Raw genomic sequence first — 14,059 nt, 5'->3', positions numbered from 1 at the left:
AAGTTACAAAACATATTATGTATATAAAAATAGTATACATCATGCACAGTTTCAAAATAAGTATTGTTTTAATGTAATTGTGTCCATAGCTTTTGTATTATTAATCTTGTTGCTCCAGATGGGTCACAGTTTAGCTACAGGTTAGGTTTTTCTTGTTGGAGCTATAACATTTAGTTCTGCATTATGCACAAGAATATGATCTTTCCGAAGGACATGTATTAACTTGATGTGTGTTGTTTTGATATCTTTAAACTTTCTCAGGTTTTTGATATTTTGAATTCAGCTGAGTTAATCTGTCTGATGAGACATATTTCAATACCTCACAACTTTATTGTTGAGTGCATGGTTGCTACAAATCATAACGGTAAGAATGCACGAATCTGGCTGGGCTGTGGCCACCGCGACAAAGGACAGCTCTTGTATCTTGACTTAAATACTGAAAGACACACTTCTGAGGTAAATCCAAATACTCTTTATACTAGAGATACCATAGACAACTTACTTTGTGGATTATTTTAAAGCATGTACCAGTTAAAAAGTTATTTAGGAAGAAATCAAATAACAGCTAATTTGGGAGTATTAAATCACTCTGTCAGAACAATGTTAGAGTACTTCTGTCAGAGTATGTTAGAACGTGAAATTGAAAGTCTGTGTTTTGTTTGAAAATCATGGTGTATGTGTATGTTAGGTCAGGATCTCTAAAATCAGCCCAAGATGGAGAATCTTGTATGAGTAATTTAAGGAGAGAGAAATTTTTAAGGAAGTACAGGAAGCCAGAAAGCAAAGAAAGAAGCTCAGCAAAAATGTACTTATCAGGGAGTGAGGTCTAGCCTCCATCTTTGTCCATTAGAAACTCTGGATTCTGAATACCAGTGTAGATTTATCTTTTTACCAGGCAAGAGGGCCAGTTTTTGATCCCCACGTATCAGTCAGTCATTGGCTGCAGTCTGCCTAAGGACAGGGCTGTCCTAGTCTCTCAGCCATCTTTGAGCAAGCTAGCTCCCATCAGCTGAGGGCAGGTCTGTGGTGAAGGGTACAACTCTGAGCTGTTAGTAGCCAACACCCAGAGTGGCTGGGGGTGGGTACACCTCACTGATAGAGGCTGGACATGGCTTCTACAAGATGGATCAATACGTTGTATTGGCAAATATAAGATCAATTTCTAGACTTAAGAAACAACCTAATATTTTTACTGTTGCCTCGAAATCAATATGGTGTCTAAACGTTATTCTTAAGTTGAAAAATTCTCTCATATTACTTTGATGGAGTTGAAATGATAATGGTAAATAATTTTCAATTTTTGTCTCAGGTTCATTCTAGATAGGCAAAACTTGTTTGTCAGTTAACTCATTTATTGTTGAAAATTAAATAAAATTGTGTTGTTTTTAAAATCAAAAGCAAGAAATTAAAAGAGTTAAGTATGTGGACAACACTGATTTCATTCTATATAAATTCTAGTCACTTAAGCTAGAACCAATTCCTTTAGAGTGTTTTATTTTCTTAACAGGAAGTTACTGATAGTAGGATACTGTGCCTAGCCTTGGTGCATCTGCCTGTTGAAAAGGAAAGCTGGATTGTGTCTGGAACACAGTCTGGAATGCTCCTTGTCATCAATACTGAAGATGGGAAAAAGAGACACACCCTTGAAAAGATGACTGATTCGATTACTTGCTTGTACTGCAGTTCTTTTTCCAAGCAAAGGTACAGTAATGGATTTGACCATTGGGGTAAAGTTTCATAACTTTTAGATAACTCAATTGTGTGAAAAATTATGATGGCATCAGCAAAGATTGCTCATTTTTAACATTTTCTTTTAATTTTGCATATATTAAAGGGAATTATGGGAGACCACAAACATATTTGTTATTTTTCTGTATGCAGATCAAATTCAGGGATTTATAAAATAGGTCAGTCATTTCTTTAGGCCTACCAGCCTTGCTCCTGGTTTTACCTCAGCTGTGGCTCTATCTCTTTACCACTCCTCTCTTCAACTTACCTTTGCAGGGCTTCTTCAAAGATGACTTCTTATTTATTCTTTCTTTGAATACGAATGATCAATAGATTGTTATGTGTCAGTCTAAAACATATCAAACTGCCAACTTGGGAAAAAAAAACAATAAATGAATTCATAAATTGTTAGGTGAAAAAACTTAATCATTATCAGTGGCAGGGATCTTATCCCAAAGGAAGTTATCTAAATGATGCCATTTAGATAACTTCCTTTGGGATAAGATGGCATCATTTAGATAACTGAGAAACAGGTTGGTTGCTATAATATTGGGGGCAGGATGATTTCCAGGAGCCATTAAGATTATTCTCTGGTTTAAATCAGTATTGGAAAATAAATATTAGAAAAAAATGTGACGCCCAAGTTTTTGGCAGCTGAAATATAAACCCCACTGGCAATTTTGCACTTGAAATTGTTTGGATGTTGTCAAACAAAAAATTTAACCAGATGGAGTTAAATAGGCAAGGAAGACTATTCAAGACTATTGCAATGGGGGAGAAAGACTGGACTCAACTCTGCTGAAACAAAAAGCTGGAAAATTTTTAAGTGCTAGGATGAGATAGTGGAAAAGTACTGGAGGGCATGGGGGAGGGGGAGGTGTCAATGTGATTAGGCCATCTGTGTTTGCTAATTGTGCTTATCGAAGTTAGGCTCCTACCCTCCCTCCCACGGAGACTGGGAGCACTGTGTTCCTTGATTACATTTTTACGGGAGAGCTCCCAGGTTCTTGAGAAAGACATACCCCGGTTGTAAAACTGTCAAGAGGCAGGGTGGCTGGGTGGCTCACTTGGTTAGAGCGCGAGCCCTGAATGACAGGGTTGCCACACGGGCCAGTGGGCTGCGCCCTCCACAACTAGATTCAAGACAAGGAACTGCCGCTGAGCTTGGGGAGGGGTGGCCGGATGGCTCAGTTGGTTAGAGTACAAGCTCTCAAGGTTGCTGGTTCAATTCCCACATGGGATGGTGGGCTGCGCCCCCTGCAAATAAAGATTGAAAATGGCTCCTGGATTTGGAGCTGAGCTGTGCCTTCCACAACTAAACTGAAGGACAATGACTTGGAGCTGATGGGCCCTGGAGAAACACGCTGTTCCCCAATTCCCCCAATAAAAAAATAAAATAAAAAATAAAATAAATAAAAACAAAATAGATCTATATTAAAAGAAAAAAACTGGCAAGAGACTGGAAGACGATTTACATCTCAAATGGACAGTGAAAGAATTTACAATTGTTAAGTTTCTAAAGTAAATGCTATAAAGAAAAGGGAGGTCAGCAGCCTATAGTCAGCAAGAAACCAATCCAAAATTTACTCAAGCTGAGGGGACTGTTAAGACCAAGATAAGCATTCTTTTTGTAACAATTTTGACATTATTCCTTTTAGCAAGCAGAAAAATTTTCTTTTGGTGGGAACTGCTGATGGCAACTTGGCGATTTTTGAAGATAAGGCTGTTAAGGTAAAAGTTGAATGCATTCTACATCAAAATTATTTTAAGTTCTTTGTTTTATGTATGCTCATCCCCACCCCCTTCTAAATGATTATAAACACCCTGAGAGCAAGGATCATAAATTCTGCTTTCTGTCTTTTCATTGCTTCATAAAGTCTTGTACACGATAGATCCTTTATAAATACTTGCTGATTTGATTGTATGTTTTATATGAATGAACTAATGATAAAATGATGAATAAGATCTGATTTATAATGTTAGGAATGTAAATAATTATATTTTTATATAAGCAAAGTCGAGAATTCCTTATAAATATATTGTGGAAAAAACAAAGGAAACTTGTTTTAAATCTGGTTTGCCGCCAAGTATTTCGTTAACCTTGAAGAACTCCTTTAACTTTCTGTTCTCCAGATTCTCATTTATCATTAAAGCATTTATTCCTCCCTCCATCCATTCATCTGTGGTTTCATCTGTTCAGTCAATATTCTACCCATTCATACTCCTTGTTGTCAATAAGCTTATTATCTAACGAGAGACAGAGAATTAGAATATAAATCCTGCATTATTTCCTGTACAATTTTTGCATGAAGAGATTGGTTATAGGATAATATTTGAATCTATTTGAATTGAATCCTGTTTTTATAAGTCCATTGAAAAAAAATGTATCCTGAATTTTTATTTTAATACCTCTAACCATATAAAATGAAAAAGCAGTTTTTAGAAAGCTCAAAATTTACATTTTATTCTATAGATACTCAATTAACTGAATGTGTTTTCTCTTTTTGGCAAAGTGTAAAGGAGCTGCTCCTTTGAAGATACTCAATATAGGAAATGTCAGCACACCACTGATGTGTTTGAGTGAATCCATGAATTCAACTGAAAAAAACATTATGTGGGGAGGATGTGGCACAAAAATTTTCTCATTTTCTGATGATTTTACTATTCAGAAACTCATTGAGACCAGGACAAATCAGCTGTAAGTTATTCCTGCATGCAACTAATTTACCATTTTATTCATATTTATTATAATTATGTCAATAATGCTATTGGTAATCCCAAATAAAAGTCTTTTAAAGTACAAAATTTATTTTTCTATTATAAAATTAAACATTCATTCTAGAAAACTTAGAAAAATCCAGAAAGCAGAGGGACATATAAAAAAATTACCCATCCTAATTACACTTGGGATAAAGTATGAAAACCCATGATAATCTTGGTAATATTTCTCAATCTAAATTTTAAACAATTTTATGATCTCTGTATCAAAGAAAACAAATGAAATTTGAAAGGCAATAAACTCAGTATTTTACTTCATCTATGATTTTATGTATGTGTTTTGGATACTTTCCATTAAGAATTGATTGTAGGAGGGTGGCCGGTTAGTTCAGTTGGTTAGAGCGTGGTGCTAATAACACCAAGGTTGCCCGTTCAAATACTGTGAGGGCCACTGTGAGCTGCGCCCTCCTTAAAAAAAAAAAAATGTATATATGTATATATATATATATGTGTATATATATATATATACATATATATGTATATATATACACACACACAAATACACACACAACATATGTATACACATACATATACATGTATATATATACACATGTGTGTGTATATATATATGAAACTTAGGTATCAGGAATAAAGTGCTCTTTCAATTTGATAAATATACAGAGGTCTCCTCTACAGCAAAATTAGTGATACCAGTTTCAAGCAAGAATAAAATAAAATATAAACATTGTCCCAATTTATTGTTTCAATATTTAAAGTTACTATATTTTAAACAGATCATTGCAGTTGGTTCTTATGTATTACATTCCTCAGTGAGAAGTGTAGGGTAGTACATAATAGTATAAATCATAGTTCAAATATTGGCTTTGCCACAATACAGAATGCATGGGAACTTGGGCAAGAACTTCTCAAATCTTCAGTCTCCTATAACCTGAAGATTGTAATATACTCTATCTCAAAGGGCTATTTGGAAGACTAAATAAGAAAATTCATATAAGGAGCTTAACATAATGCCTTGCACTTGGTAAGTTCTCAGTCATTATTGATGGTGATGATGGTGGTGGTGATGATGATGATTAGTTTTGAGTCATAAATCCTTATCTCAGGGAATATCCTAGTTTCTCAATATCCATCTCATTGCCTAAGAACAGAAACTTGGGAGCATCCTTGACCCTTTATCCTTTACTCTCTTTATCCACTTGAGTCTCTTCCTAATTGTCTCTCAAATCCTTGTAGTTCTCACTGCCTCCACTGCTACTCTCATGGGCCAGGCTATCATCTACCATTGCTTGCCATACTAACAGGATCTGTTCTTAACCTCTGGTTATGCTCCCTTCAATCTATTCTCAACACTGCGGACAGAGGGACTCTTCTAAGATGCAAATCAATCTGATGTCACTCTTCCTTCTTAAAACCCTTCAGTTGGATCCCGTTGTCTTTTGAATGAAGTCAAAATTCCTTAAGATAGTCTACCAGGTCCCTCATAATTTAGTTCTTGCTTACCTCTCTAGATTTATATTTTGTAGCCTCCTTGACCTCTGTGTTTTAGCTAAGCTTTTGTCTCAGTTCCTGAAGACAATCTGCTCTCTTTCACTCCCAGCTTTGCATGATGTTTTCTCTTTGCCTGGATGACTACTGTGCCCCCTGCCTGTTCAGTCCAAATGTCACTTCCTCTGAGTGGCTGTCTCTGATCCCATCTATGCAGATTAGCTGTCTTGGATTTGTTCTTCCATTGCATCTGTTATTTCCCTTCACAACAGCTCTCACACATTTTCATAAATGTATTTTCAAAAATGCTTTCATAATAATATTAGACCTACTGGCTCTCTCATTGGCTATACATTAGAAACCACCAGGTAGCTGAAAATAATCCGATGCCTAAAATTCACCTCAAACCAATTAAATCACATGAATTAAGCTTGAGATGGGGCCCAGGTGTCAGTATTTTTTTTCCAGTTCTCAGATGATTCTGAAGTGTAGTCAGGGTTCAGACACACTGCTATATATTACAAGTTCTCGTGGATGAGAATTTTTTTTTATATTGAGGATCGAATGGGATAACAGGCCAAAGGGTTTTATAAATTATTAAACTCTAGGCAATGTTTGTACTAGTTTGAACTATCTTCTTTCTATTAAATATAGAAAAACCTAGGAAGGTATTACCTAAGACTTATGGCTCTCTGGCACGGCGACATATCATATTTTCATTTTCCTTGCCAGAATTGAAATGATGGAGGAAAAACATCTTCTTATCCTAGGGTATTCTAAAGATTGTTACACCCTGTGATATTTTCATGTCATCTATCAGAAAATGTAATTTTAACCATTTTTACTTGTTCATTCTCCTGTTAATTCTTTCATCCATCCATCCTTCTGTCCATCTACTTAACAAATTGCCGGCTTTGTTAACAAGGCGGTTTCTAGACAGATACTTATATATCTATCTAATATATATATATATATCGACTGGATAGACAGGTACTTATCTGTGATGATTCTACTGGGCTGTGGGTATGTAGAAAAGTCATGGTCCTCGTCTTTAAGCAATTACATTTATGGTCTAGTGTCAGGGACATGCTAATAAATATAATTTAATATTTAATAAAATCTGTAACAATACAGCTACACTAGTAGGGGAAAGGGAATGATTGGTCTATTTTGATAGGTCAGGGAAGAATTTCAGCGGAGCTGACATTTAAGTTAAGCCGCAAAGCCTAACTAGGAATTTGCCGTTCAGTTGGTGCCTATCTCTGTTTGCAAAATATGTGAAATGCCAAATGTCCTAGTTGGAAAGAAGGATATTTAATACTGCTTATAATTTTCCTTTGGGAAGATGTAGTTGTTTGTTTGTTTGTTTTTTCCCCTCATAAGTTGAGCGGCTTGTGTTGCTGCAAAGATACTTTTTGCTTTAATATTGAAACACATTGCCACTAAAATTTATTTTAACATCTAATGTTTTATAACTCTAGGTAGGTGTAGATGGATAACCATTAATTTCCCAAGCGTTCTTGACAATAAGGATTTTAGCTGAGCATCATATAGTTACAGATTTTATGATGATATTTCTTTTAGAAATTAAGATAGTTTGCATATTTGGGCAGTATAAAATTCTGTAAAGAACCAGATGAAACTGAAATTAAAATTAAAGCCAGAAATAAACATTAGTTGTAATCTTTATTTCATTATCAAGGGAAAAATACAAAGTAACCAAAACTAAATAAAGTAAGTTATATATTCAGTTCAAGTTAGAGGAGAATACGAAATAACTGCCAATCTTCTAGCCTATTTATTTTGCAAAATGGTGTTAATGTTTTCCACGCATTAAGAACTAATATAAGATTGCATTACATGTTGAAATAGAAGAAAAATGAATAGTAGTGACATTCTTTTTCCCTCCCTCTAGGTTTTCTTATGCAACTTTTAGTGATTCCAACATCATCGCAGTGGTGGTAGACACGGCTCTGTATATTGCTAAGAAAAATAACCCATTTGTGGAAGTGTGGGATAAGAAAACTGAAAAACTCTGCGAACTAATAGACTGTGTGCACTTCTTAAGGTAAATACATTGGTTCTTTTCAAATTTTTCTTTTCATTGTGGAAAGAGCACATGAGATCTACCCTCTTAACAAATTTTTAAGAGTACAATATATTATTGTTGACAGTAGGTCCAATGGCATTTGTTCTTTATTTTATGCCTATAAGAGCTGGCTTTACACTTCAAATTTCACAGGCTGGAAGCATGGTTTTTTTCTTCCTTTCTACTTCTACATGGAAATTTAAAAAAGAAATCCTCAAAAACAATTGTTAATGCTTTTCAGCACCATCTTTCGGTAGCCAGCAAATTTCATCTTGTAAAATTTTAAAAATAGGAACATAATATTTTTGGTGTCTTCAAGGTATTACAAAGAATATTATCTAATGAAAAAATAGTACATTATACTGAAAATGGCCGTGCTGGTTTCATTGCTGGCTATATATCTAGCAGTGTCATAGTGTTAAATATTGCTGCTTATAATTAGACTATGGGTCCAAGGATACTCTGCTCTAAAGATAAAAAGTCACAAAACGATATAAAAGTATGGAGGGGGGAAAAAAAACATACCGGTCTGACTAGTGCACTAAATAAGGAAGGAGGATCAAAACACTAGCCTGAGAGCTCAGTTCTTAGTTCGATACAGCATGCTAGAGACAAATCTCAGACTTTTTAAATCCAGCACGTCTCTTGTGTGCTGCTGCTGGGAAGCAGGACCATTGCCAACCTTATTTGCGAGTTATTTTCTATTTTTGTTCTGTTTTGTTTTAACTGTATATATATTTTTTACTACTCTGGGGAACATTTAGATTACACACTATACCCATAAAATGAAACTACAAAGTTTACTTTCCAGAATCTTCTTATAGTTTTACTCTGGATACTGAGGAGCTGTATGCTCAGAAGTGCTGACAGTTCTGCCTGGTGAAAGGTCCCTTGCTTCCTGAAGTTCCAAAATTATTAGCATTCTTTTATTTCTGGATATGTCATTTTTTGGTCATGACTTATTCACTAGCTCAGGGAAAAATTCAGTGGTTTATATTGGTATCTTTTCCCTGTACGTGTCCATCCATTTGTTTTCTCTGGAAACGTTTAGACTTCATGGAAATCTTTTGAAACTAACTTTTCCTTTCATATTGGGCACATTTATTTATTTATTTAGGCTGGATTACATAGGCTTGTTGTTTTTAAAAATTGTATCCTTATTTATTTCAGAAGTTCTTGAAGTTAAGGGGCTATTGTGTTACGTTTGATAATTTATGCTTCAAATAGAAAAATGTGGCTCTTTGGCATTCTGTGTCAAGTTTTGTACAGTTTTAATGACTTATAATGTCAACTGTCAGGTCTTCGAATAATTTAAAATATTATACGTGTGTACATATCTGTTTTGTCCCTTAATTGTTGAAAAAATTACTCACGCATACTTTCTTTATGGTTTTAGGGAGGAATTGGTAAAAGAAAACAAGGAATCAAAACACAATATGTCTTATTCTGGGAGAGTGAAAACTCTCTGCCTCCAGAAGAACACTGCACTTTGGATAGGAACTGGAGGGGGCTATGTTTTACTGCTTGATCTTTCAACTCGGCGAATTATACATATAATTCACAACTCGTATGATTCTGTTAGAGTCATGATGACAGCACAGTTAGGCAAGTTTCTTTCCTTTGGATCTTTTTTTTTTCCATGTTCTTTAAGACTGCAAAAATATATTTATTTTTAGTTTAAGTTTTCCCCTCACTTTCCAATGTCATTTGAAGTGTCTTAGAAGTATCTTCAAACATAAGACTGGGTTAAATTTTGAGTAGGGTCATTTAACAAATGGAGGGAGTAGATGCTTTCAGCCCCATGAGAGAAGCAGATTATTGCAAGTGAACACTAATTTGAGTCTTACTTCCTCTTCTTTTCTTTATACCTAAGGCAAAAATGGGAAATATATAATGTTGAGTATTTTTTACTTTTTGACCAAAGAAATTAAAGCAAATGTTTATTTTGATCATAGTTTAAACTTCCCACCCTTGTTAAAGAATCCTAGATGATTTTTCATTACTGACATTATAGTGAGGTTTCTGTGGGTTTAATTGATTTTTTAAAATAAATTTAAACGTATTTACAAGGTAGGACATGATCTGGCTTCAGCCACCTCTCTAGCCTCCATTATTTACCACATTCCTCCCAGCTCTTCCTGGTCTAGAGTAACATTCAGTCCCTCTTAATACCATGTTTCATCCTGCCTCAAGGTTTTGCATGTGCTGTTTCATTTTTTGCTTTGTTAACTTAGTTACTACTTAGTAACTAATCTCCTCATTAGAACTAAACTCTATGTGGGTTGGGTGTGCAAGTGTTTGTTTACCCTTTTATTCTTAGGGTCTAGCATAGGGCCTAGTCTATAGAGGACTTTTGATGAATATTTGTTAAATAAATTAAGGAAGACTTAAGAAAAAGTATGATTTTGTGACGGAGTATCAGTATATCCATTCATGCTACTCCCCATGCAAATGCTTCACATTTGACCAATGCCTTATAATATCCAAAGTACTTTCACACACATAATCTCATATAACATTATAACTTTGGTGAAGGGGAAGGGGTAGTGTATAATTATTAAACCCATTTTGCAGAAAGGTTAAGCTACTTTCTCAGATTCATACAATTAATAAGAATTATAGCAAGGAGTAGATCATACATTTTCTAACTTTAAAAACTTTCTGGTCTTCTTCGAGAGCTTTTTATTTAATATAAAGGAGGTATCTCTTAGAAAGTAAATTGTAAATTGAATTTCAAGGTTTTTGTGTCTTAAAGTATGAATTATACTTTTTTTGGTCTGATTTATTAGATTGTTTTAACAGAAAACTCCTTTTTTTTTGGTAAAGGAAGCCTTAAAAATGCCATGCTGGTTTTGGGGTATACCCAGAAAAGTACTGAAGGTACCCAACACCAAAAAGGTAATGTTTAATAAGATACTGTATTTCAAACATAGTGCAATATGGATGATTGTAATATATTATGTGTTTTATACATTTACAGTAAATATTGCATACGCTATAAAACTTTAAGCATTTTTAATTGGTAGCTTTTTTATTGTGCCAATAATTTAGACATAAATCTTCAAAATTAAGTTTCAGTGATTTAGGAGTTTTAAGTATTTATTTTTTTCAGACAAAGTAGAAATATCAGTCATTGTAAAATTAGAACTAGTCAAAAGTTAATCAAAATGTGAGTATTTTCCCTTGAATCTTACCTGTATCCATATGAGGACTGATTTTGAACAGTGTTTTTTGGAAAAGGTTTATTTCTTTCAGAAAATGAACTGTTAGGTTATTAAAATTCCACACTCTTTTTTGAAATTTAGTAGTTTTAGAATGCATTTTAAACATTTTCCAAATGTAATTTCTTATAAGTGGCAATAATTTAGTACATTATTTGGAGCTGTATTTATATATACATTTGTTCAAAGTAACTAAATATAAATTAATGAAATTGGAATAAAATAAAAATTCCTTATGGCAGATCTTTGAAACATGATTTCATTCTTTTTTTTTTTTTTTTTTTTTTTCATTTTCTAGAGTTACAATCTTGCTTGTCTATTTGGGACATCAATCTTCCACATGAAGTGCAAAATTTAGAAAAACATATTGAAATGAGAAAAGAATTAGCTGACAAAATGAGAAGAACATCTGTTGAATAAGAGATATGTTGGAAATCCTTGTCTTTGGATGGGAAAATTATTTTCTTCTCTTGTAAATATTTCTTTAAAAAATGTTTACATCTGAAAAGGGTACTTCCACTCTTTGAAATAGCTCATGTATATATGAAGGAATGTTTATATATTTTATTTTAAATATAAATATGTGTAAAAATACTCACCAGTAAAAGTATATTTTAAAGAAGTATTTAAAATGTAATGTTATGTTTCCTATATATCCTAATTAATTTCGTGGGTGAAATAATGAAAGGAAATTGAAAAAGTACTTAATTGCAGTACTCATACTAAAATTTACAAAGTGTATAATGTTTTGTTTTGTTATCCATAATGAAGGTAAATTTTATTTTACATTCTGTGCTTAAGACAAGACTTTTGCTTGATTATGTTTTAGATTTTCTATGAAGTAGAATAAAAATATTTGGATAATTTCCCATGTAATACATTCCTTCCTAGATTGCTTTTAAATGCAGTTATCATATACGCTTGTAAATAGTCAATGAATTTACACTAATAAAATGCTTTGTTGGGATGCGAGTTTAATTTGTTGCTGATGCAAACAATGCATCTCACGCAACTTTACTCCATCTAAAAGAAAATGTCATGAAACCATGAAACGAGCTGACGAGAAAATGTCATTTATTGTCAAAGTCCTTCTATCTAGGAAAGACACAGCCACTCTCTCTCTTTCCTTATTTGCAACTCTATCTTTGAATGTGGATACCCTGAAGTTTTATAATTAGTGTAAATACAATGTTCAGTCCTTCAAGTGATATTTTCACATTTTTATTTTAATTCTCAGTGCTAAGCCAGACCACTAGCTAGTAGTTTCTAATCTGTGCTCTAATGCTTCTTTTCAACTCTTCCTAAATTTGTAACCCTGTGAATTTTGACATCATTCAGGTAGAAACCCTATTTTTAGAATTATAGAATTCTACAATTCCCACCTAGACCATGGGGACAAGTATGTAACACTCTTCAGTTTGCTGAAGAAGAAAGGAGCTTTAGCTATGATAGGTATTTTCTAACCCAGTCTTCTAAATTATACCTAAATTGTTTAAATATCTTTCCATGGTAGGAGTATTCAGGGCCAAGTACTTAGGTAACAATTTAAGTGTTATTTCTGCTTTAAGGAAAAAATGGATTTGTTAAATCCATTGGCCCTAGCTAATATTAATCATTTCAAACAATTCCCTGTGGTCAGATAACTAGTCCATTTAGTATTCTCAGAGCTGACTGGCATTTTATTATATGAAGACTTTGAATTTCTTTATATCAAGGGTAATCAAATTTTTGAGCCTGATTCTCTACTTTTCAAAGGGACCTGTTTTACTTTGTTACATAGTTCACACACAAAAAGTCAGAAATGATGGAGCTATTTGTTCCTGTGATATTTCTCATTGTTACTTTGTATTCATATGCAATTTTTAAAAATAAAAGTCAATTATGGAGAAGTATTTAAATGAACATTGTATTTGAATGGACTAATAAACGTTTTTAAAGGATGTTTGTGAATTTTAAAACTTGATGATAATGTTTTATTTTTCACATATAGTTCTGTAACCCATGTAATATAAAACTTTATATTAATCTGTATATGGGACATTCCGTTATAAGAAGTGTTAACTAAAGTTTTCTTTTGAGGATGTATTCAATGTTCTATAATACAACTAATTTTCAACATCCCAGGGTAAAACTTGATAAGCATGATATATTCTATTTCCAAATTCTCATAAAAAATTTCTTAAAAAGAATTGTTTACTCTTTAGTACTGAAACAAAAACTAAGACTTTAGAACAAATGATTTCTAAAACAAAAATAGACAACAGTAATTGAAAATTTTTCCTGATGAGAGTCTTAAAATAAGCTGGTAATCATCATTAATACATAAGGATTTTTCTTAAGAGAAACTATTCTTTTGCGGAAGTTTTGCATTTAAAAATGGAGAGCCTCACCGAATCTAATTCTGGCAAGCACTATTGAGTATGTGTGAACCATTTTCTCTAAAATGCAACTTACTTTTCATCAAGACAGTAAGACATATATTGATGAAACACAGAAGTAGCAAAAAAGATTGTAAACATTCCTAAATTAAAGGTGCATGTACAAATGTTCAGATACTGAGAAGAGATAAAAGTCCGAAACCTTTGGGACTTTGTGTCATTAGGTAATCCATCATTGTAGACAGCTTAACCCATAACCTGGGAAATGGAATACTTTTCATGGAGACTCATCAGCAATACAGTAAAATCTTAAACCGTAGTAACTCAAGAGAAACTGAAACCCTTATTCTCCATTCTGACTAGTTTCCCAGCCTGGGTGCCATTGTTTCCAATAACAATTCAGAATCTGGATGCCTAAA

At 33.4% G+C, this 14,059-nt stretch overlaps 1 protein-coding gene across 2 annotated transcripts in view; it reads left to right on the top strand.

Moving 5' to 3' along the window:
• LRRK2 (leucine rich repeat kinase 2) overlaps positions 1-13,220 on the top strand; it is a 125,719-nt gene extending 112,499 nt beyond the window's left edge. For both annotated transcript variants that reach the window (XM_019736305.2, XM_074325834.1), the window contains exons 44-51: positions 262-456; positions 1,508-1,701; positions 3,387-3,459; positions 4,242-4,426; positions 7,868-8,020; positions 9,438-9,646; positions 10,868-10,939; positions 11,561-13,220. In XM_019736305.2, the coding sequence (XP_019591864.2) occupies positions 262-456; positions 1,508-1,701; positions 3,387-3,459; positions 4,242-4,426; positions 7,868-8,020; positions 9,438-9,646; positions 10,868-10,939; positions 11,561-11,682 (1,203 nt within the window). In that variant the 3' untranslated portion in view covers positions 11,683-13,220. The remainder of the gene's footprint in view (positions 1-261; positions 457-1,507; positions 1,702-3,386; positions 3,460-4,241; positions 4,427-7,867; positions 8,021-9,437; positions 9,647-10,867; positions 10,940-11,560) is intronic.
• The last annotated feature ends 839 nt before the right edge of the window (positions 13,221-14,059 follow it).

Source organism: Rhinolophus sinicus, linkage group LG02 (genome assembly GCF_036562045.2).
Source record: "Rhinolophus sinicus isolate RSC01 linkage group LG02, ASM3656204v1, whole genome shotgun sequence".
In the NCBI taxonomy this organism is placed as follows: Eukaryota; Metazoa; Chordata; class Mammalia; order Chiroptera; family Rhinolophidae; genus Rhinolophus; species Rhinolophus sinicus.
The sequence above is the reverse complement of the archived record's forward strand: the minus strand, read 5'-3'. Positions and strand labels throughout refer to the sequence as shown.